Here is a 25095-nt window from a genome sequence, read left to right on the forward strand (position 1 = left end):
TTTGGAAATCATTGTGATCTTCAGCTTCACCAAATCCTCTCTCTCACACATCCCTGTGCTGACTACAGTCCATCCTCTTCTGAGCCTTCATATGGTGAACAAGACAATTTTCTTGGCCTTTTCCCACCACATTTTCCCATAAAGAATCAGTTTCCCTGCCTCCTCTCTCTTCTGGCCAATGTGTGGCTGAGCAGATCTGGGGAGCGGGAGAGTCATTAAAACTTGGTGACAAAAGCTCACGCTGTGAGCAAGTCCCTCATCTCCCTATCTCAGATTCACTTAAATTAAGCCAGGTCCTGGAAAAGGTGCAAAGACCCAGGGGCAGAAGGGAGTCAACTGGGCATGGACACACTTGGTCTGGAGACTGGGATCTTCATTGGAGCTGCAGTTTCTGAAAACACCTTGCAGGTTAGGCAAGAGCTGACTCTTCTGAAATGGGAGCAGGATGGATCCAGGTGCTGGGTATCCTTGCAATAGGAGAAAATTACAGCTGCAGACTTTGCTATCTGTGGGTTTGGAGCCTGAATGGTGTGTTAGATCTGAGCTGCCTGCCTGTCCATGGTGAATTGGGAACGTCCTTGGCTTTCTCCATACTCATCAGAGACACCAGCTGTTGGAATCAAAAACCTCCTTACTCTGCGCAGCTCCTGACAGGAGGGGGAAGCCAGGGGGAATTTGGGCTCTTCTCCCAGGGAACAGGGACAGGAGGAGAGGCCTCAGGCTGGGCCAGGGGAGCCTCAGGGTGGACATCAGGAGGAATTTCCCCATGGAAAGGGTGCTCAGGCACTGCCAGGGGCTGCCCAGGGAGGTTTGGAGTGCCCATTCCTGGAAGTGCCCAGGGAAGGCCTGGATGTGGCACTCGGTGCTGTGGGCTGGGGACAAGGTGGGGATCAGGCACACGGTGGGTTCAGTGATCTTGGAGGTATTTTCCAACCTCAGTGTTTCTGTGAAGTCATTGAAAATTGCTGACAGTGAGTTAAAATAAACCTTTCCAGTGGTCTGTGAGCTGTTGTGAACTTGCAGACTTCCTTCCTGACATTCTGGGTGGGTTTCTATGTGCAGAGTTGTGTCAAAGATTTCTTCTACAGCAGGAGCCTCAACAGCACCCTGTTTTGGAAACTACTGCCATTAGTGCAAGACAGCCATTCTACTCCTTTCACTGGCATTACATTTTAGGAACCTCTTTCTGGTAGGTCAGGATGAACCAGTTGTGCATCAAATCAACCTTGTCCCAGTTGCAAAAGACCACAATTTTGTGCAGATGAGATACAGGAAAGGTTGACAGACATAGAAAGGGAACTGTTTGCTGGATCAAACCTTGGAGAAGCTGAAAGAAGTCATGGTTTTTTTCTAAGCACTGTCTTCCCCAGGGACCTGGTCCCTGCAAGCACCAGTTCAGAGGGTCCCAGTGTGCACACATGGGGCTCTTGTAGTGTCCATGTGCTGGTGCAGGGACAGTTCAGAAGCTGTGGAGAAGCTCTTTGCTTTGGCTGCCTCTGCTGTGGTTGCAGGGAAGCCTTGGGAGAGCTGAGAGGAGAGGCTGCAGTCACCTCTCTTCAGTTTTCCAATGAAAATCAGGAGAAGAAGGGTCCGTGGCTAAGCTGGAGGAGCAGGGAGCACAGGCAATGTCTTTCTATATTATTAGGTCTTTCCTCAATTTCTTCAGGAAATATCACTGAGTTTTGCCCATTTTACTGATGTTAAGGATTTGACTTAGTTCTTTAGGTTTTAGGTGATGGTCATTGTGGTTTTATAGGTCCTTGGGCTATTCCTTTTTGAGAATCTGCAGCTCTCAGACCTGGCTGGAATTGAGAATCATTGCTCCTTTGAAGTGCCAGCTCCTAGAGCAAGGCCTGGTGTGCAAATGATAAATCATGAAACATTTGTTTTTCAGCCCAGTCATTCTGGCTATTGCGAAGTTCCTTTTCATGCAGTTGTTTTAGGAGATGAAATGCAGTTGGAGCTGTCCCAGCTGTCCCATGCTGTCTGAACATGCATCTGCCTCTTGTCAGGAAAACACTGGGAGTCACTGCTCTTGCTTTTATTTTTTTTTTCTCTAGACTTGTGGCACTTTCCCCACTTTTCCCACTGTGCATGTGGAATGTCCAGCTGCTCAGCTTGGTCCCCCCAGTGCCTGGATGTGTAGAGCAGGGTCTGACTGCTCAGATTACTGTTTTTCTCCCCTGAAAATACTGATTTCTGATTTCCTGGACATATTGCAGCCATCTTGCTTGGTGAAGATCAATGTTTGCACAAAGTGAAACAGCCTGGGGTCATAGAATCATGGAATCATGGAACAGTTTGGGCTGGAATGGACTTAAATATCATCTAGTTCCACCCCTGCCATGGGCAGGGACACCTTCCACTATCCCAGGTTGCTTCATACCCCAACCTGGTCTTTGACATTTCCAGAGATGAGGTGGCCACAGCTTCTCTGGGCAGGGTTTGTGCTGTCCAATACATCCTGCTCTTCCCCGCTAAAGATTTTCTTAAAATTCCTCAGGGTTTCTCTTCCCAGAGCCCCCTGAAGGGGCTCTCCAAGCACTGCCAGCCCCGCAGCCCCTGCACACAGACAGCTTTGCTGGTGTGTTTGCCCTGTTGCCATCCAGCCCTCCTGGAGCTCTTGCAGTGCAGTTGCTAAACCAGCTTCCCACGGTGAGTGCAGCTCCCAGCAGAGAGCACAGCCTGGCTGAAGCCTCACTCCCAAACCTCATTCCAGCTTTGCACCACCCACACACAGCTGATGGAGGGAGTCTCACCTCTGCTCTACATCACCAGCTGCTTGTGACTCATTCACTGCTCTGCTCAACACGCTCTGAGCTGGAAGGATGGAGCTTTTCTTCCTTCACTACCCCTTTACCTGTCTGCTCATTGCCTTTCTAGTCCTCTACCAGGTGAAACCTGCATTCAGATTCTTCTGCAAGATGACCTTCTATAAGTTGTGGCTCTTCACCATAAGCATTGGCGTTGCCATCCTCAGTATTCCTCGTGGACGTAACGTGGACAACATGATGTAAGTTGTCTGTGACTCCTTTCTGCCCTGAGCATTGATAGAGTCCACTCTATCCAGTGCTTTGATTTGGAGGGTCCTGGGGGTGTGCTGTGGAGGGGAGGGATCAGTTTTATATTCATCTGGGGAGATGACAGACTCTGTAATTCAGAGAAGGGGTGTGGGTTTTAATACTGGTTTGGGGTTGATAAAAATAATAACAAATTAGGGAAAGAAAGGATGTAAAAGGGGACATAGATTTGCCAAAGCAGGTAATGCAAACAACCTGGATGGAATACATATTGCTGTTTTTACTAGAGCTCTTTTATCTGGTCTTTAGAACTGTATTTCCCGCTTCCCCATGGCTAAGCACTCTATTACTAACTTGTGTTGAGAAAGCCACTCCAGGGGCTCTTCCCATTCTCTACTCTGGGCCAGTGCACACCTGAGACATCACCACAGTGCAGTGCTGGCCCCTGCATGGGCACTGGGGTTCCCATCAGCTCAGTGACAGCCTGGTGTCCCAGGTCTGGCGGTCCCCCAGCCCATCCCATAGCTACCCATCCTATCTCTCCAGATTCTATTCAGACTCTCCAAGATGTGGTCTCACCTGGAGGCTGCATGAGCTGTTCAGGAGTGATCAGTGGTGGCAATCAGGAACCTGGGCTTAGTGAGGCTAAAAAGATGACTCTGCTACACAGTACCACAGTGCTTGAACCCTCCTGAAGCGCTGCAGAAGCAGGACTTACTATTCCATTTTATGCTTCAGTGGGAATTCATATCTCCAAACTGAGCATCAGCCTTTTGCTTTGAGAAATTTTGTTCACCTCTTAACTTTGGTGCCTAATTTCTTTTTAATATTATTTTAGCAATATCTCTTCAAATAAGACTCCCAGCATTGCAGCCTAATGTCACCTAAAGGCAAATCCCTCTCTTTCCACAGCCAGCAGGGTTAGGCACAGGTTTACTGCAGCCCGTATTCCCAAACCAGCAAGGTGGGGAGGAAAGCAGAGTACAAAAGTGTGCTGTGAATCTGGGTATTATCTAATATTTGGTTAATCTGTGGAACTTCTGGAGCTGTAGTTGCTGGGTCATTGGTCATGTATGGCTTGAGGGAAACCTGCAAGGTGTATTAGTCTTCCATAATTAAATAATTAGCTGCAGAGGAGCACTAATTGTTCTCCAAGTCATGGTCAAAGCTATGTCAGTGGGAAACCAGCAGAAGCAGAGTGTGAGGTGTGCTGGTTTGGATGCGAAGTTTGGTCCCAAATTTCAACATCTCTTTGGCTAATTTCCACTCCTCTTTTCCAGGTTTTTGCGCACATTGACCATGCCACTCAAATACATCTTTGGCATTCAGATAGTGGTGAAGGGCAAGGAGAACCTCAGGACAAAGAAACCTTTTGTCCTGGTGCTGAATCACCAGACCTCCCTTGACATCCTGGGTATGTGGTGATCCAGCCTCCTGCTCCAGGCAGACAGAAGGGCAGGAGTGGCTGTTACAGAGTGGCTGCTACAGAGCCCTTCACCAGCCAGACCCAAGCCAGGGCTGGTCTCCAGGGTATCAGAGGCATTTTCAAGTTACATCAGCTTCACCCTCTCCAAGGGAATGGGGACAAGGCTTTCAGCTGACCACAGCCTTCTCATAGCTGCTCTCCTTCAGTGCCAGTCCTGAGTGGATGGTTGGGAGCCCCCCAGAATTCCCCAGGGATTCTATGAAGCTTCAGGCATGGCACCCCCTAGAGCAGAGTGCTGTTGCCCAGAATCTAGAGGGACTCTGAGTGCAGATGATGATTTGTTCTGCCCTTGCTGTCCCCTTGCAGTGATGATGGAGATATTGCCAAGGCGCTGTGTGCCCATTGCAAAGAAGGAGATCCTGTACATGGGCACATTCGGCCTGGCCTGCTGGCTTGCAGGGGTCATCTTCATTGACCGCAAGAGGAGGGAAGAGTCCATTGGTACCCTGACAGACGTGGCACACTCCCTGCACAAGGACAATGTGAGTGGGGAGGAGTCCAATGAGGAGCCACTGGAAAACAGGAATCTCAATGTGGGTGGAAAGAGATCTTTGTCTCTGGGCTGGGCACTGAGCAGAACAGAGTGAGAGCATCAGTGTGTTCTGTGCCCATGAAGGTCAGGGGTACAGAGATGAGCCCCAGGGCACCATCCCTCTGCAGTGGCTTAGAATTGTACCTGGAAGTCCTTCTGCCCTAATGTCTTCTCCTTCCTGCAGTTGCGTGTCTTGATCTTCCCTGAAGGAACTCGCAACCATGGTGGCTCCATGTTGCCCTTCAAACGTGGGGCCTTCCAGCTGGCTGTGAAAGCCCAGGTGAGACCCACCTTCCTTCTGCCCATGCAGTGTGATTTGCCTCCTGTGGTCCACCAGCAAACCAGGGTACTGGTCCCAGGCTTCCGTATGGATTGTCTACATATCCAGGAGCCCTCGGGGTTTGCAGGTGGCACTGTTTCAGAAATAGAGAGACAAGTGAAAAACCTTTGTTAAAGTTTGGGATAAAAGTGGGGGGACCTTGACAAGAGCCCTGGACCTCCACAGGGAAGTTTCTGCTGAGCTGGCCTCTGTAGATAGAAATTTGACAATCCACTGTTGTTGGCCTAAATACAGAGATGAAAATACAAAATCCAGTGGCAAGGACATGGGGTGATACAGTTAAATGATCTAAATATTCAAATAATCCTCTGAGTGTCTGAGTGTGACACTGATGTTGATAATTATCAACAAGATGCAGAATTGCCCTGAAAACATTAGTTGAATTTTGGAGAAAGGATAAGGAGATGTGCATATTCACTGTAGACTGCCTCCCCTCCAGGTCCCCATCATTCCTGTAGTTTTGTCATCCTACAACAACTTCTACAACCAGAAGGAGAAGAAATTTACACCAGGTGAGGATGACCTGGGGCAAAGAATGGAGTGGTGGTGTAAGCTCAGTCCTTGGAGACATGACTGGGGTGGGCAGAGGACCACGTTTAATATGGAGATGGCACCCAGAAAACAGCAGTTTCTGTCTTCTTGGGAAGAAATGGGACATTTCAGACATCACTTTTTCCTCTCCCCTTGGATTTCTCACTGCTTGTCTAAGAGAACTTGGAGAAGCAGCAGAGTCCTGACCCTGACCCCCACCCCGACTGCCCTTGGATCTGCAGGTGCATGGAGAGCTAGTAAACATTTATGGTAACAAAAATTTCAACTGGCCACTGATAAAATTTTAGGGGAAAAAATAACACAGGTCTTGGACTTCAGAAGGAAAATGCAGGAAAAAAATGGTACAAATACCAACAGAGAAAAGTAACCCATCATGTTCCTTCTCTCCCTTAGCTACCACCCACCTTAAAATGGACTTCTGCCACTTGCCACTCTTTCCCAGGCCATCCCTGGTGTTCCTTGAAGAGAGGATCTGCATCTAAAATTCTCATTCCTCCCATTGTTGTGCCTGGGTGTAGTCATTCCATTGCAGGCAGACACCTGGAAAGAGAGAGTGGTGCAAATGATAAATATGGAATTGCGTTTCCGGTCATCTTTCACCTGCTGGGTTTATCCTCTCCCTGTTCACAGACAAAAGTCTTTTGGATCTGGAAGTGTTCCCCCACCTGAGGGTCAATAGGACCATGACCAGGGATTCTGCCAGACTGTTCCTTTCCCTTCACATCTGTGCTCTGGAAAATCAGAGGATAACCTCGTGGGGAGGGATCTTGGAAGAAGCCGAACATTTTGCTTTAAGCAAGGCCAGATCTAAAGACAGATGAGTTAGCTTTGTGACCAGTCCAGAAAATGTTGTATTAACTCCAAGGATGGAAATTCCAAGAATTCTCTGAGCTATTTAGGAAAGACTTTCTGCAGTCACATGTATATTTGCCTCTATACAATTTCAGTTGCCCTGGGAATTCATGGTTAGCTAATTCCATGCTCAGCAGATCTCTGAGCCATTTTCCAAATGGCTGTTAAACAGTCAGGACCTGAACTGCTGAAGAAAGAACCCTAGTTATCTTTCCTTGTACTTTTCCATTTTCCCCATCTGGAAATTTTGCCAGAGCTGATTCTGAAGATGGTGGTCAAGATTCCTGTACACCGAGCAGCTCCCTGTGTCTGCAGTGCTCTGGCTGCGCTGAGGAGTCTCTCAGAAGCCCGGGTCTGTGCCTGGACACTGTCATTCATGGAACATGTCTGGTGCTTGCTGGAAGTCTGTTCCCAAGAGACCTGAATTTTCAGCATAGCCTTGTCATCACTCTGATCTTTTAGTAGGAGCAAGTGAAGTGAAATACCAGCCTGGCTTTGGGTGTAAGATGTGCAGGCAGGTAATAAAGAATCATGGAATCACAGAAGGGTTTAGGTTGGAAGGGACTTGAAGCTCATTTCATTCCACACCTTACCATCTTCCACTAGACCAGATTGCTCCAAGCCCCATCTAAAATGACAAAACATTTTCTTTTGTGAAGTTCTTCTCTACGCTTGTTTTGCCTCCTTCCCACAGTTCTGCTGACAGGACTGCTGGATCTCTTTCCAGGCACATGTGTTAAGCCATGCAAGAACATTGTAACACATCACTGACTCTCCTCAGATCCCCAGGTTCCTGTCTGTGCAGGCACTGTCTTGTCTCCACTGGCCCAAAATGGGAACTCTTGGTGCCAGAACAGAAGAGCATGATGGCAGCTCCCCAGTACGTTCTTCCAGTTTACACCAGTCCATTGCTTAGGTGCTTCCCCAGAGAAATCTAACATACCACGGAATCCTGGCCACAATTTCTCTCATCCCAAAGTGTGTTTCTCGAAGGAGGGACCATGCTAAATTTGGTATACATAGACAGAGCACAGCCAGTTTGGATGTGTTGTATTAAACATCTTCTCTTTGCCTGTGATCTAGACAGACCCTGTGACCTTGCCACTGTGAAAACCTATCCTATATGAAGCCCATCCTATATTGAATTGTGTTGGAGGAGAGATTCATCTCTTTCCATATTTATGATTCGTATGCTCTCAGTGGATGAGAAAAGCTCGGGTTGGGTTTTTGCTGTGTACATTTGGGATGTGATTGGGCTCCCACACCACTGGTGTGGGAATGAGAGCATTTCCTTGGTTGGCACCAACCCTCCTGCTGTACTGCCTCTGGCTCTTCTATACCACTCATGGGGCTTTTTTTCCCCATCTCATGTTCTTCCAGGAAAGATGATCATCCAGATCCTGCCAGAAGTGGAGACACTGGGCCTGGGCCCAGACGATGTTCCCAAGCTGACGGAGCAGGTCCGTGACTCCATGCTCTCTGCCTACCAGGGGATATCGGGAATGACGAATGGAGCTTCCCATTAGCAATTCCATCTTCCAGCTCCAGCTGTGTGTGCCACAGTGGAGGGGAGGCCATGACAACCACAGGAAGGTCTGGCAGCAGATACAATTGTGGATTGCAACACTGACAAACCAGAGACAGGTAAAACATCCACCAAGAAGATAAGCTTCCAACAGGAATGTTCTTTGTTCCTCCTAGAGAACACCACTCTCGCTGCCACCCAGCGAGACAGACACACAATGGACAGCTGGACATTTCTGTGTAATCATTTTGCTGATAATGTCCCACCAGCTGGACCCTAGGCAGAGCTGGGCCCTTCCTGTGATCATTGCTGCCTGCTTATAACCACCTTTCCCTGTTCAGATGCAACAAGGTGGAGGCATTGATCCCAAGCCTGTGACCATGCTGCCTGGGAAGTGGCTGTTCTGGGGTTTGAGCGTTGCCCACATATCCCTGGAATACACTCAGGAGAAGGTGCTGTTTTCTTCCTCTTCCATGGGGAGGATTTGAGAGGTACCTCTGCCATGAGAGACAGAAACCAAGGCAGCTTTGGGAGAGGGGAATTAAAGACCTTACATGTGTCTACAGGGCTTGGTGGTTTCTTTGGCATATTTAGCCTTCCTTATAAGCTGTGGAAGATTTTACTTTCAGGGCTGAGCACATCTTCAAAGTGCAAGAGGGACATGTCTGGGGGCTCAGAAACCAGAGGCAAATTGCAGGAGTATGCTGCCTAATATCCTTGCTATACCCAGATGGAACTGTTCAAAAAACTGTTCCCTGGAACTGTTCAAAAGATGTTGTATCTGGTGCTTAGGGACATGGTTTAGCTGTTGACCTGGCTGTGCTGGGTTAATGGACTCGATGATCTTGGAGTGCTTTTCCAGCCTTACTGATTCTGCAATTCTGTGATGATTCTATGATAACCTCATGATTTTTTGCACAACCTTTATATCTTTCAAACACACACTGGGAGCTGCAGCTCCTGATTTCTGAGTCCAGCCTTCTATCTTCTCTGTCAGAGGATGCCCACCAGCCATGATGTGATTTGCTTTTTTGTGCTGCTATGAACCATAGCCAAAGACTGTTTTGGTCACAGGTCTGACTTACACAGAATCACACACATATTCACAGAATCATTAAGGTTGGAAAAGCCCTCTAGGATCATGGAGTCAAACCTGTGACTGATCCTCACTTTCTCAACCAGCCCAGAGCACTGAGTGCCACATCCAGTCCTTCCTTGGGCACCTCCAGGGATGGGCACTCCAAACCTCCCTGGGCCCCTTCAAGGACCTGATCACTCTTTCCAAGAAGAAATTCCTGCTGATGTCCCCCCTGAGGCTCCCCTGGCCCAGCCTGAGGCCGTTCCCTCTCCTCCTGTCCCTGTTCCCTGGAGCAGAGCCCGACCCCCCCGGCTGTCCCCTCCTGTCAGGAGTTGTACAGAGCCAGAAGGGCCCCCTGAACCTCCTTTACTCCAGGCTGAGCCCCTTCCCAGCTCCCTCAGCTGCTCCTGGGGCTCCAGACCCTTCCCAGCTCCATCACCTTCTCTGGACAGGCTCCAGCCTTTCAATGTCTTTCTCGCAGTGAGAGGCCCAAAACTGAACGCAGAATTTGAGGTGAGGTCTCAGCCAGCAGATGGGGACAGGCACTGCCCTGGTCATGCTGGTCACAGTGTGTCTGGCACAGCCCAGGTGCCATTGGACTCTTGCCCACCTGGATACACTTGGGATCTTGTTCAGCCACTGTCAACCAGCTCCCCCAGGCCCTTTTCTGATGGAAAGATTTCTAACCCCTCTGTCCCCAGCCTGTCATTGATGCCAACTGTAGGTGAGTGCACAAGGATGTGTTTTATTACTGCCCAGAATACCTAAACTGCACAGATTCACTGTAGGATTTTAATAAAACTTGTTTCAAAGCTTCAAGAGGCACCTGCCATGCTTCAGTGACTTCATAGGCTGAAATCTCACTGCTGATTAGAAGCAGCCCTAACAGCTCCTTGTCTTGTGCAAAACCAGGAGATTGGGAAAGTTTTTGTGAAGATTACATGAATGTGCTAATTTCTGAGCAGGTAAAAGGATAAGGAGTTTGATTTTGCAGTGCAAGCATGCCAGCCTGCAGGTTTGACACCCATTCAGGATGGGAAGTAAAAAATCTTGTCATAATTACACTTTTAGAGAGTCAGAAATCCTCTGATCAATTCTTTAGGGCAACAGAAAATAAAATATCATTACCCTTTCATCTGAAGACTTACATTACTGGAAGTTTTTTTCAAAGAAATTATATTTTTTTAAAAATTGCATTACAGGAAATAAAACAGAATACATAGTCTTGAGCTTCCCTCTGGGAAACCATGTGCTGATGTTCAGTCAGCAGCAGCCAGCGGAGCCTGATGTCCAGGGAGGAGTTTCCCAGGAGCAGCTCAGTGCCACCATTAGGGGTTTCCAATGCTGGTCTGATGAATAGGATTAGAAACTACAAGAAAAATAAAGCAAGAAAATAAAAAGCGAGAAAAATAAAGCAAGAAAAATAAAGCAAGAAAAAGCTGCTGAGAGGCACAAAGTCTTTCCTGGACACACTGTTTTTGTCCACCTTTTTCTCATCCCTGTATCCTTGCACCTCTGAGACATTGTGATCCTTCCAGCCTTAGAATGAGTGGTTTGGGGAAAATTTCTTGACATTTCAAAAGGTTAAACTTCTAACAACTGCTTTTAGCCCTGGAATTTAACTCTCTCTGGGTTACACAAACACTTTGACTTCTCCCAAGCCTGATGAGAAAAGAGCCACAGGGAGCAGCTCAACACGTTTTAGTGACCATAAAAATATGATAAGAAAAGAAATGAAAAAACCTCTGTTGTATAGAGAGAAGGTAAGCTGGACTCAGGTCCTAAAGAATGAGGTGAAGCCACCAAAATTTAGCCTTTAAGTGCAAATATCTGTCTTAAACAACAGTGTTTCCTTCAAATAGTTACTCAAACTCAATACAGGAACTGCATGGAGATGCTTTGTTGTCTGTGCCTTGGAGAAGGACAGTGTAGGTGATCCCCAGGTATTGTGATCATCTATAAATGGGTTGTCAGAAGGAAAAATAATCCAATCCAGTCCACTGCATTCTTCAAGCCTCTGTTCTCCCACATCATTTCAGTTGGGAGACCCGTAGTCAAAAGTGTTTTAGTAGGACCCTGAGTGTCCACATCTCTGACAAAGACATTGTTTTACTGTCACACATCATAACCTTTGATCAGGTTTGTTCAGCTATCGGTGTGTGTCATGGTTTGACACTGGCACAATGCCAGTGCCCCCATGAGAATACCCTCAACCTGGTTTCTGCTGTGAGATGTGACCAGGAATGTGTGGTCACAGTGTGTGTGAGGCCATACAGTGTCAAAACTACTCCAGATATACCTTAAACTGATTCAAAGTTTTGGGGAAGATGAGGAGAGAGCAGGAGCTTGGAGCAGCACAGTAAGACTCTGGAGCAGGTTGGCTAATTCTAGTTGCTTTTTCATCAACACCTTTCCTGTCAGAAAAGACTATGAAATAAGGTCTTTAGAGGACACATTCCCAAGGTTCAGAACAGGCTGTATTTTGAGGGATTTCCCATCTGCTTGAAAGGAAGAGGCAGGGAATAAGGTATGATGAAAGTGATGGATTGCCTGGAAACCCAGTTAACAGCACCTCTGCCTCCAGTGCTGTCTGAGTGTAGCTAAATGGACAGTTATTGTCTTTTGGGGGTAGAATCACTGTGGAAACCTTAATTCTTTCAATATTTTAGGTGTGGAAAAGACCTAATAGTGCATTTATTATTTTTGACAGATCTTAGACTACTGGTACCTTTTGTGGCACTCTCAGGCTCATCTTTCCAGGATGAGAGGTCAAGCATGTCAATCTCTTGGCAATCAGTGAAATCCTCAGGATAAGTGTTGATCTTGAACACATCCCTGGGTATCTTTTTGATATGAGTATTGTCACAGACCACCCTTGACACTGAGATTTTTCTCAATGCTTGCAACTGTTGTGGAGTGAAAACTCCCGGGTTTTCCCACCAGAATCTGCAATGAAATTTTCAGAAGCAGTTTATAATCTCTGGTTCCTTGCTGAGGACCTGGCCAAGGTGAATCTGAATGGTCCTTAATCCACCTTCCCTAGGAACACCCCTTTAGAAAGAGGTGTTTCCAGTGTGGCCAGATCTGGGTTCTGCCAGTACACAGAGCCTGCCTCTTCCACACAGCATCAGCAGACTGCTGGAATGCAGGGATTTATGCCCTGAGAGTAAAAGACACCTCAGGCAGAGGCCACAGCAGATCCCCCATGATCTGGAACTGGTACTCCTCAGCCACATGTTATCTAGAGAAACAGGCTGACAAAAGGCAGTCCTTTGGCAACTGGGCTAAAATTAAGGGATGAGCCTGGCTGGGAGCACTCACTGGAGTGCTGTAAATGGGTTGGATTGGTGTGTCACAGGAAATGTCAGCATTTCCCCCCTAAAAAATGCCACAGGGAATGTATCTCTCACCTGTCCCCATCACGCAGGTTCCTGAACTGGGTGCCGATAATGCAGGACAGGAGGGGCCCAACTCTGCCCTGGGGAACCACGGGCTCTGCAACTGCCCCAATCCAGAGGTCAATATTGTACGGTGTCCCATACACATTCATGAACTTCTTGGCCAGTTTGGGATTGCCGAGTACCTCAGATAATTCTTCTACAGTTTGGGGTTGGGAGAGCCCACAGAAGCCCCTCCAGGCATTGTAACCTGCAAAAGCAGGAGCAGCAGATGACCAGGACCCACCACCACATCTCCACAGCATCTTTCTTGGCCCATGAGAACTGCCTGCTTCTTCTCATTGTATTAAAGGATCTGGAAGGCACTATTGTCTGGGCAGTCCCAAAAAATGTCATATTTTCAAATATTTTCTCATATGTACACTAAACAAACAGTTTGGGTCATCTTTGTGACTACACCTCATCCTGTTGGTTAAATCTTTCTACTGCTGTGGGTGAATGCATCAGTCCTTGCAGCTTTGGGAGGCAAAATTTCTAGGATCAAATTCTTAGAAAAGAGGAAATTTGGTTGTGTTTAACCCAGGAGCACCTGTTCTTCTCTAGCACCTGGGGCAGTCCCACCTGTGGGTGCAAGTCACTTCTACTCAGAACTCTGGCTTGTCTGGGACAAGCCAAGATTGATGGGCAAAGAACAAAGCCCAGGGCAGGTGTCCAAGCCCATGTGGAAGCCTAATTTGGTCACTTGTGTCTCTACCTTCAGTCTCTCACCCACTTTCTTATATTATCCCCAATATCATCTTTGATTTCTAAGCCTTTTGTCCTTGTCGTATGTCTCACAAAAAGATTTTTATCATACAGAAACTTCTTATTTCCTGAGCTTGACTGTCTGTCCATCCTTCACCCTCAAATCAAGGTACTGGTTCTTCCCATTAGTATAGAAAAAGCTTAATTCATTCATGGAATAAGCAGAAGAAGGAAAAAAGGTCTTATTCACAGGAGGTGTGGACTTGTGTCTCCTTACCTGGAAGGCCGTGGTCTCTTCCCCGTTGCATGTTAATGGCTCCTAGATCCAGACCCATCACCTCTGTCTGTTCAAAGAGGTGGTTCTGGAGCTCCTCAATGAGCAGCTGGTTCTGTTTCATGAGTTTTGCATGGTCCACAACCATGCCTCGGATCAGGGGGTCGATGCCTCCTGCAGCCATTTCAAAGCAAGGAAAGATTTTTTGTGCCAAGGTGCAGCTTTGATGATCCCTTTCATGCAGCTGAAACAGTCTACTATGGGCTGGGTGGGGTTTTCATCTTCATATTTTCATTTCACCACGTGTATATGGAATCACAGAATCATAGAATCACAGAGTAGTTTGGGTTGGAAAGGACCTTAAAGCCTCTCTCATTCCACCCGTGCCATGGGCAGGGACACCTTCCACTGTCCCAGCTTGGTTACTCCAAGCCCTGTGCAGTCTGGCCCTGGACACTTCCAAGGCTGGGGCAGCCACAGCTGCTCTGGGCAACCTGTGCCAGGGCCTGCCCACCCTCACAGTGGTACCTGCATGAACCTGTACATGTCTGCAGGTGCCAGTAAATAAAGCCTCGCATAGTAACTAAATTCCTTATCCCTCCCCATCCCTTAGCTTTTCCTTTCACACTTCTAAATCCACTTGCCATCCACCAGTCCCTTTCTGAGTCTGCTCCTCAGCCTGCCAGGCTCCATTATGTCCTGGTGTTTGGGGGTCTGTCCAAGGTTTTAGGTTTTGCAATGAATTTTGCTTGTAATTCACTATTAATTGACAGACATTTATTAGAACATTAAATGTAGTGATAGCATTAATTAATGTCTGACTGTCCACATCTTTTTCATAGCAATTAAGGAGACAGTATGAGCAAAACCAGGAAAATTGGCTGCACTACTGTAATTATATTTCTCATGACTAGTTAACCCATTTTGGAAGAGATACTTGTCTTCCGCAGAAAGATTTATCTGGAGATCTCAGCTATGTAATAGCAGGACCCCATAACTCCAGTTAGAGCAAGGAAGAGGGATGGGCACCTCTAGGAAGGAATGATGCTGCTTTAGTCCAGTTAAACTGGATGCATCACCCTCTGTCCATGTCTCCTGGTTATAGGGGGATATAAGAGCTTTGATTGGCATAGACTTTGGTGGATTGACATTTGGCACAGGGAGTGTCCTGCCTCCTGGAGCACAGGAGCAGCTGCACCGTCTGAGTGGATGTCGAACACTCCACTGTCATGTCTTGCTGAGTTGGTAGGGAGGTGTCCAAGGAATGACTGAACACGCTGCTCAGTGCTCTGGGCTGGGTTACAAGGTAGGGGTCACAGGTTGGACTTGATGGTCTTGTAAATCTTTTCCAACCTAAATGATCCTGGGATTCTGTAATTCTATGTGCCTGACCAGCTGATCTCCACCCCAGGACCAGACCAGGACCACTGCTCCATGTTCTTACCTTCCATTACAATTCTCCATGGAGCACAGAAGGTCAAATGCAGAGGGACATGGGAGGAGGAACACAAAGGCTGAAAGCTCTCATTCAAACGGGACACAAAAGGCTGCACTGACGTGTGGCCGAATCGGAAAGCGAGGGAGAAAACATTTGAGGCCCTTGGATCCACCTTTTCATTGTAACCACTGTACAAAGGGATCCACTTGCTGGTCTCCTCAGCCAGCAGAAGTGGGAGGTAATCTCTGTATGTTATGATCTGAAAAACCACAAGAGCACAGCAAGTTACCAGCAGCTGCAGCAGAAATGGCATCAGAAGTCAAGTGCAGAGAATGAACGTGGACTCTCTGCTGCAGAATTCATTAAAATCTTCAGAAAAAAGAGCTGTAGCAAGGGAATAAGTTTGGCATAATGGATAGAAATTATTTTAAAATGTGAAATTATTTTATCTAATAGTTAATTTATACACTAATATAATAAATAATTGAGAAATTAGTAGCACGGCTCATAAAAAAGCTCTGGATATCCATGCTGTCTCAGATGGACTATCCTCATTCACAATTTCCAACTTCCACAAATAACTCCACTGATTTGGCAAAACATTTTCCTCCTTTTGCCTGACGGAAAACCATTTCTAAGTTTGTCGATGATGAACAGTTGAGAGTAATCAGTACCTGGTTTATGGCAATCACAATCTTTCGACTCTCCTGGTAAAGCTTTTCCCCATCCCAGTGGGGATTTAATTTCCTCAGCTCCCTAGCCAGGCGATTGTGCTCTCGGACAAAGAGAGTGTGCATTGCAGACAGTCCCAGGTTTTCTGTCACCCTTTTGTCACCTAAAATGAAAATATTTTATGAATTTTGTACATTGCTTTCAATTTCAGAAGCAAGTTTTTGTGTTAGGACAGTTAAGTAACAAGTGGTGATGTTTCTGGCAATAATGCTGTGTCTGCCCCATCCCTGGAAGTGCACAAGGCCAGGCTGGATGGGGCTTGGAGCAACCTGGTCTAGTGGAAGGTGTCTCTGCCCATGACAGGAGGTGACAGGAGGTGGAACAGGATGGTCTTTAAGTTCTCTTCCATGCCAAACCCTTCTGTGATTCTATGAAAACTGGAGGGCACTCACTGAAGACCCTCTGTGAGATGATGGAAGAAGCACTGAGCATCTCCTCACTCAGCAAGGAGCCCTTCTCACAGGCAGAGAATGAGGAAATGAGAACACTCTGTACCCTTATGATTGATTTTGTAAACTTCACATTTATAATGGTTTTTTTTTAAAATGTTATTCCTGTGATGGATCACTTCAAATTTGAATAAGTTCTGTGTTTGTCTTTAGTTTTTTTTAAATTTCATACTAGTCTAGACTTTTCTTCTGATGTAGGGTGGGTTAGTTAATTAATTAATTAACTAGATTTCTTAAGAGTGTTTAACTGTTAATCTTGACTGGGTTGAAAACTGAATAATAGAATCACAGAATGGAAGGGACTTTAAAGCCCATCCCATTTCAACCTTCCACTACCCCAGGTTGCTCCAAGCCCCATTCAGCCTCACCCTGGATGCTTCCAGGGATGGGGCAGCCACAGCTGCTCTGGGCAACCTTTGCCAAGGCTTCACCACCCTCACAGGGAAGAATTTCTTCTGTATATCTAATTTAATCTACTGTCTTTCAATATGAAGCCATACCCCCTTGTCCTCCCACTACAGTTACTAATGCAGTCCCACTCCAGGCTCCCTGTAGTCCCTCCAGATCCTGGAAGGTGCTGTGAGGTCTCCACACAACTCACTCTTCTCCAGGCTGAACAGCCTCAGCTTTCTCAGTCAGTGCTGACAACCTGACAATTGGCATTCAAGTGAATGGTGAAATCTAGGTAGATGAAAAAAAGCTTCCGAGAAGTTTTAAACACTGGTGGCTATTCTATTGAAAATTTCTCATGCTTTTGAAAAGGCTTTATAAAGTAAGAACAAATTGCTATTACTTTTTTTGGAAGTTAAAACAATGTTTATGTTTATTAATCAGTTGTTGCTTGATTATTTTTCTTTTCTAACTGCGGGGAGGATTCCCTTATGTAGTCACGTCTTGAAGTGCCTCATTCAAATATCACAGAATCACAGAATATCCTCAGTTGGAAGAGATCTACAAGAATCCCATACAGAGATATTTGTCCCTTTTTGACTTTATGACCCACTGAACCCCCCTCAGCTGCACCTTACCTGCTTTAAAGCAGGGGATGTTGGCACTCCTGTTGGTGAGCACACAAACACTGTGCGTCGTGTTCTCGAAGGGCAGCAGCTCCAGCCCCGCATCCCAGAAGAGCTGGTTCACAGCCATGAGGCCCAGCTGGCTGCTGAGGTTTCTCAGGCTCCTGGCCAGGGCGTCGTCACTGCCATACACGGTGCTGGCGTCGATGAAGGACGTGGCGGCGTTGAGCTGCTCCCGACGGAAGGTGCCGGGGCTGCACACGGAGGCCGACTGCACAAACGGCATGCAAGTGTCGGAGCTCGGCGCCCGCGGGTCGTCGGGGGGGAACTAAAGCAAACAAGCCAAGTCATGCCTCAGAAAGCCCTGTGGTTTTATTTTTGCTGCTGTAAGAGAGTGTGGCATGGGTGAGAGTCAGGGTACCTTAATGGGGAAGCAGGGGGGCTTGAAGGCACAGCTGGTGTGGCACTGGAGCTCCAGGCTGGCTCCTTCCCCACTGGCAGGGGCCAAGTCTATGTCGTGGTTGACCCACTGGCCCCATTGCATGAAGACCAGCGAGAGCTGCCGGTCTGCAGTGACATTCTCGTTGGCCGTATGAGCAATTTCATTGGATACTTTTCGAACCTGCAGGAAACCAAAATGAAAATGTGACTGTTTCTACCATGGTCGAGGGGTTGCCTCTCACTTGAACTCCCACTGACACATCTTGGAATCACAGAATCATGAAGGTCAGAAAAGACCTCTGAGATCATCAACCTTTGACTGATTATCCTCATTCCCTCTAAACCATATTGAGAATTGCCACATCTACCCGTTTTTGAACGCCTTCAGGGATTGACTCCTCCACTGCCCTGGAAATCCTGCTCCAATGTTTAACCACTATGTCATTGGACACATTTTTCCTAATATCCTAAACCTCCTCTAGTAAAATTTGAAGCTATTTCCTCTTGTCCTGTCACTTGCTCCCTTGGAGAAGAGGGCAACCCACAACTGGTCCTTCCAGGTAGTTGTAGATTATGCACAAGATTATTTTAGATAAATTTCTAAGAGTTATGGCCTTACACAGCTCCATGTCATTCCTCAGCTCCATCCAATCAGGTGTAAAAGTAGACTACACAGTCCTTCAGCCAAACCTGGCTTCATGGAAAGCCTGTTCCAGCTGAAACTTGCTTGTGAACACCAGAAAGTCAAGAACATAGCCGAGGAACTCCCAAGCCTTGTGGTTTGTACAAACTTCCTGGTGTCCTTGAGCACTGGCTGCAGCAATCCTTGGGATGTACACTTTGGAGACTGCTTAGGAAAGCATCCATAACCTTTTTCTCATGTCTGTCTCCAACAAAAAATATTAACCTGAGCAATAACTCAGTTGTGGAAAAGCTGCCTAAGATCAAGCAATTTACACTTTAGATATTGCCACTACTTCCTTCCTGATGGGTGCATTGAGGGCAGTGTCCTTACTCATGGCTGGATTAGAATAACAACTCTCACCAGTGGGAGTGGGAATCCATTGTAGCGTTTTCCTTCACTTGCTCCTCTGGGAACAGACACTCCATCTTCATACACAGCTGGGAGCCAGCGCGCAAAGGCACGGTTAGAGGACCCCAGGTGGGAGTGATTTCTGCAGCATCACCAGAAAAACAACTTCTGTTATTTTTTCAAACATCAGCCGCCTTGTACAGACCAACATTTCACAGCCCTTTATTCCATGTCTGAACACGCTGGTAACAGGGATGAGACTGGCAAAACACCAAGATGCAAATTATATCAAGGTTATTACTGTGGAGGAAAATCAACTTTTTAAAAAAAGGTGCCTTATGTCACTCTATTTATTGCGTCTGTCAGTTAAACCTGCATTAATTTTATCTGGCATTTAAATCTCTCTACCACCTCTGTCTTCACTGCCCTCTCAAAATCAGACTCACAGCAGGGCTATCAGCATGGTGAGGGTGGCCACGTCTTGTCCAGCTGGGGGCTGGAAGCTTCCAAGGATGAAGATTCTCCACTTCTGTGGGGATCTGTGCCAAGGCTGCCCCTTGGGGAAGTTTTTACACAGACCCTCTCAGCCTGCAGCTGTGGCCATTGTGTTGTTGCCTTACACTGCTCTGAAAAGTTTGAATTGCTAAAGTCAGCATTTTGTGTTCAGAAGAAAAAGAATTCTGATTGAGCCAATGATCTGTGGCCCTGTGGGCACAAAACTCAGGCTATATCTATATGATGTGGCACCCAGGGTTCTGATCTGGTTGATAAGGTGGGAATGAGTCAAAGGTTGGACTTGATGGTCCTGGATGCCTTTTCCAACTTAAATGATTCTATGTTTCTGCACTGGAAAAGGAGAGGAGTAGCCAATGCTCACAGCAATGTGCTGTGAAATAAAAGCATGTCCTAGGACAATGACTGTGCCAGAGCTGAAGCAATTCCATCAAATATTAAGGACTCAAAACCACCAGGGTCTTGTTCTGACTGTTATTACTGTCCTTGCAGGCAAACTATTTTCATGTTGTGCACCTCAAGCTGAGCAAGATCCTTGGGAAAATATTAACACCACAGGGATCCCTCAAGCCTCCCTCCATTTCTCTGACAGCCCAACAAGGTCAAGGACAACCCTACCCTGAGCCTCAAATCAGCATGGACACAAAAACCCACAATGGGTCAGGCTGGAACAGACCACACTGGAGCCACCTGGTCCCATGTCCCTGCTCAGGCAGGGTCATCTCAGACCACATGGCATAGGACTGTGTCCAGATAGTTCTGGAATATCCCCAGTGAAAGAGACTCCATACCCTTCCTGGGCAGACAGACAATGCTGTCCTTGTCACCCTTGTCACCCCTTGTCCTAGGGGTGGAGGCCCTGGAGTTCAGGGGAGCAGACTGGAAAACCCCAGTGAGTGTCAGCTCCCTGCACACTGCTGCAGAGCTGTGCTATGTCATCACATCTGGCGCATCTGTTTCATGCCAGGTGCACATTGGAAGCAAGTCCAACTCAGATTTGGGGTCTGGCACTGACACAGCAGGACCAGGAGCCTTGACTGTTATTGTCAGAGTAGAAATTTGGTCGTTTTCTCGTTTAAAAAAATTAAATTAAAAAGCGCAAAAGGAAATAAATGTTTGATCCCAGCTTTGAACCTGAAGGGAAACTATGTGCAAAAAAACCCTGAAGAACTAATTTTCTCATATAAAGGATTAAGTCTTATTTGATTCCTACCCTTACTCATCACAGAGATACATCAACAGCTGAATATTATAATCTAAATCAGCTGGGGAAATTAGTATTATCCCTATGGAAGAGTGGAGGGATGATTTCCTGTAGCCTCCAGCAAAATGAGAGGCTGAGTCATAGCCTCAAAATTTTCTCAACTTATTACCTGTCCCCAAGATCCTTTCCTTCATCCAAAGCAGCATCTAAAGGGCAGTGGGCGCAAATCTGAGATTTTAAAGAAGTTACATCTTTTTCCTGACAGGCGCAGGTAGAAATGAATCCTCTGTTATAGACTCATTAAACTGAGCATTTCACTCTTCTTGTCCCTTTGAAAGGCACTTTCACAATCATCTACCCTGGGTCAGAATAAAGAGACTCACCTGGTCCACACACAAATCCTACCTGTTGTTGCACTCCCCAGTAATGGTCCGGTAAAAATCCCTCTCGGGGCATTTAATGGAACGAGTCTGATAGTCACAGCCAGTGCCCTTGGAAATCATCTCCTTCTGTCTCCTGCTTAGCAGGTCTGCAAGAGAAACTCTGTAGAGTAACATCTGATCCTACTCTTCTTTTGTTGTTTTAGCTTCTCAGTGTTCTAGTTCAACATTTGAGCCCACTGAATTGCAGCTGTGGATATAAAATATCTGGATTGGAATTGTTAATTTGGTGCCTAAATCCTTTTGTGGATCAGCCTTCCCCTCTGGACTAGGGAAACTGGGTGGTCATAAAGCAATTTTTCAGGGGAATGTGGACAGCCTCATCACCAGGAAGGTTTTACCCCAACTGGGAACAAAATGATGAGTTTGCAGAGTGGTACAACCTAGGTGTGCAGAGCAGAAGTGGAAGATGGAGGGTTTTCAGTCATTACAGTCTCCAGTGGGCTTTGTCCCAGGTTTGTTCCAGGTATTGTTAGGCTGGTTTTACAAGGATAGGAGAGATGCACTCTCCAAGATGATGAATAAAAGACCCGGGAGTCTGGTCTGTCTCTGAGAAACCTTCAAATCTATTCTCCTGTTGGGGAAGGGTTTTATCACTGGTTATCTGGGTCATGGCAGAGCTGCTCCCTGCTACTTGCTGTGGCACATTTCCTGCTCTTTGCTCTTTGTAAGACATTTTAGTCTAAATCACATTACCTGTGACATTGAAACTCTGTTCCTCAGAGAGATGCAGCTTCCTTTTGAGGAGTTTCAAAGTAGTTTCCAAATAATCAGCAGCACGGACTGCAGATCTGGTTCTTCCTATGGGGTCCTTTAGGTGCTTCAGGAAATCCATCGGGTTAACAATCTTTTCCTCCAGTTTTCTCTTTAAGCTGAACATAGAAGAGTTCCATGAAGCACCTTCTCTGAAATCAGAGCTCCTCTGTCATGCTGTACTGTGTGTAATTAGCTGTGACACCACTGCAGGGTCACACACAGGCCCTGCCCAGTAGGACCAGCTGTCTGCACATGCATGTCAGCTCAGATGGTTTTGGCAAACAAAGCACTGTAATCACCTACTTCAAGTTTGCAGTCATACTTCCTTGTCACAATAAACTTTGTTCTATCATGTGGAAATCCAGATCAATGAACTGTGTCTGGATAAAATTTTACATGTATTATGTTGCAAGGTGTATTCTGTGAACAGAGGGACAACCTTGCTCCTGTTCCATCTCTTTCTGGTCTCAAGGTTCTGTCCTGCTACTTTTGTAGGATGAGTAGAGAGAGACGCCTTCCAAAATCATCCCACTGCCAGATCAGCCTTTTGGGACAATCACAGACAATACCTGGGGTTTGACTTCCACTGACATCTGTCTGGGGCAGGGTGTCCATCTGCACAACTCCAGTCCTTCTGAAGAGGGGCAGAACTCCTGCTGCCAGGAGAGGACTCACACGTGTCCAGCATGTCTGAACCATTATGGACCAGTGAGAGGTGCTCATGGAAGTGTAGGTGAGGAAACAATACTTGGAGGTCATGGTTGGTGGTTCTGGGACCAGAATCCAGGCAAACTGGGCAAAAGGATCCCTCCAGCCATGACAAAGAGAGCTCTGGTGCTAAGGTTTCTCCATAATAAATATGCATTGGAAAACAGAAAAAACACACATATATTTAATCTTACTACCTTAAAATATTGGGGCTGTCATGCAGGAAGAACTCACCTTTTTCGGGCCTGTAAATATGCAGCATCTACCAACTGCCTGGCCTCAGTAATGATGCTCAGGAGAGACGAATCTGACAGCACCTCTGAGACCTCTGCTCCACAAAATCAAAGAAGAAAAAGCAGAAATGTAGGATACTCAATTATACACCAAAAGCTTTGTTCTTAACCAAACCGTGTCCCCAAGCTGCCACATACCAAGGTTTTTTGAACATTTTCAGGGATGGTGACACCATCACTGCTGTGGAAAGCCTGTTTCAATGCTTCCCAATCCTTTCTATGAAGAAATTTTCCCCAATATCCATTCTAAATCTCTGGCACAATTTGATGCCATTTCTTCTCCTCCTGTCCCTGTTCCCTGGGAGCAGAGCCCGACCCTCCTGGCTGTCCCCTCCTGTCAGGAGCTGTGCAGAGCCACAAAGTCCCCCCTGAGCCTCCTTTTCTCCAGGCTGAGAAAAGGAGCTTTCTCAGCTCCCTCAGCTGCTCCTGGGGCTCCAGAACTTTCCCCAGGGAAAGTGCACAAGAAGAAGTCAAAGATACAGTCTCTGCCCCAAGTTTCCTGTCATAAAATGATGATTTGCTCAGATGGGCTGTTGGTTAAATAGGGAATTTCCTTAGGCAAATCTCTCAGGTATCAACTTCATTTTTAGTGGGTCAATCTACAGGATATTTCAGTTTTTTATTGGAGCTGTGTCTAATTGGGAACTCCAGCTGAGTTTTGATTCACACCCTTTCCAGTACAGCAGCAGCCAAAGGACAAACAGGAACCTACTATTGCCCGAGGAGCCCATTGCTCCAACTGCACAGAGAGTGATGAGGGATCCCAGGAGAGTCATCCTTGGATTTGTGCCTAGGGAGAAATGCAACATAAATCCTCAACGGGCAGGGCTTTACTGAGGGGTCAGAACAGATTGAGATGTTTAGTTTCAATATCTCTTTCAGGACCCAGGAATAAAATCGAGCTGCCCTCTGTCCAGACCTGTCAGTGGGACTCGGGCTGGGGCTGTGGCTCTAGAGGTTGGCAGGACACAGGGACACCTCTGAGAGGTGGGACCCTCAGCAAAGTGGGCTGAGTAGCTGCCAAGGAATAGGCAGTCAGGTACAGTCCAGCCTCAGTGGTGGAGGATATTGGGAAGGTAAGTTGGAAGACAGTGGTGTCCTGGCGTCCCGTCTTTGGCAACATCCACAAGCAGCTGGTGGAAAGGAGCCTGACCCCACCCTTCCCTCTCTTCCCCCTCCATGCTGAACAAAACAAGCTGCCACATCAATCATCACTTTCAACCACCCCTGCCAGTCCTCCTGCTGCTCTCTGAAATTTGTCTCTATTCCTGTTTCACATTAAAGCAGAAATGTGTATGATCTGTTCCACCAATATCTCCCGCTGTGGCACAGCACCTTCCCCAAATGGAGATTTTTAGCCCAAAGGTTGTAAAAAGATTTAAGTAATTTAGTCAACCTTCAAATTGTTTCGAACAGGACAAAGACAAAATTTGGAAGAACTAATAGATTTCTCACAGTGTGAGAAGTTATCTTACATTTACAACCCATGAAAATTCTTGGACCATGCTCCTGGGGATTGAAAGCTGCTTATTCCTTGCAAACATGTATTGCAGGAATTTTCTGCACGAGAAATAAATCAGACTGTCTTTGTTCACTTCTCACAATAAATTAAATACACATCAGGGGAGAAGGAGGAATGAAGCGCCACCAGGTCCCAACGCCTCTGCTCTGCCTCCCATCTCCTTGGGTTCACCTGTGTAACGCATCAATATCCACAACAGAGATATCAAATGCAGATATAGAATGAAAATGCACCGATCTTACCTGCCATCTCTGCAGCACTGGCAGGGCTGGGAGAGAAGTCAGTTTTTTATACACCTGCACCAGGGCAGAAATTCGCTGGGTTTAAGATGGGTGTGGCCAAAAAAAATGGGACCAGATTGAGCCAAGAGGAAATATCTGCTGGTTTGCTTTCCTGGAATGATCTAGAAAGTGTACACTTCTCCATTCCTTCTGACTTCCTTCTTGAAAAATCAGTTTAAAAAGGAATGAAGACACATATTTCTTTCCTGCACGTAAAAGAGGTCAGCTTAACTTTATGACGGTTAAAGACCATGGTGGAATTTGGCTTCTTTTTCCTTGTTGGTTGAATTTGTGAAGGCTTGGGAAGACAGAAATGGATCATTTTGCCAATGCATTTGTGGGGCATCCCGAGGTCCACATACAGCATGTGTGCATGGTGGGCCTGCCACTATTTGTGTCCAGGCAAAACAAAGTTGTGTCCCATCAGGGATTTGGAAATTCCTATAAAATAATTGCTGATTATTGGGG

At 46.7% G+C, this 25095-nt stretch overlaps 2 protein-coding genes across 2 annotated transcripts; one reads left to right on the forward strand and one right to left on the reverse strand.

Annotated features, from left to right (window-relative positions):
- The first annotated feature begins 1277 nt into the window (after nt 1-1277).
- LOC129129315 (1-acyl-sn-glycerol-3-phosphate acyltransferase alpha-like) lies at nt 1278-10825 on the forward strand. The gene is made up of 6 exons (XM_077188786.1): nt 1278-3013; nt 4301-4434; nt 4813-4988; nt 5223-5318; nt 5818-5890; nt 8163-10825. The coding sequence occupies exons 1-6, from the start codon at nt 2829-2831 to the stop codon at nt 8306-8308; spliced, it is 810 nt and encodes a 269-aa protein (XP_077044901.1). The 5' UTR covers nt 1278-2828; the 3' UTR covers nt 8309-10825.
- On the reverse strand, nt 10714-23633 carry LOC129129421 (myeloperoxidase-like). The gene is made up of 13 exons (XM_077188907.1): nt 23537-23633; nt 22766-22862; nt 21764-21939; nt 21033-21156; nt 18923-19052; nt 17858-18058; nt 17449-17764; nt 15914-16074; nt 15246-15498; nt 13805-13975; nt 12796-13033; nt 12114-12331; nt 10714-10754 (listed from the first exon to the last, which is right to left on the reverse strand). Exons 1-13 carry the CDS (start codon nt 23631-23633, stop codon nt 10714-10716), a joined length of 2223 nt encoding a protein of 740 aa, XP_077045022.1.
- Between the last annotated feature and the right edge of the window lie 1462 nt (nt 23634-25095).

This window comes from Agelaius phoeniceus, chromosome 20 (assembly GCF_051311805.1).
Source record: "Agelaius phoeniceus isolate bAgePho1 chromosome 20, bAgePho1.hap1, whole genome shotgun sequence".
Taxonomy (NCBI): Eukaryota; Metazoa; Chordata; class Aves; order Passeriformes; family Icteridae; genus Agelaius; species Agelaius phoeniceus.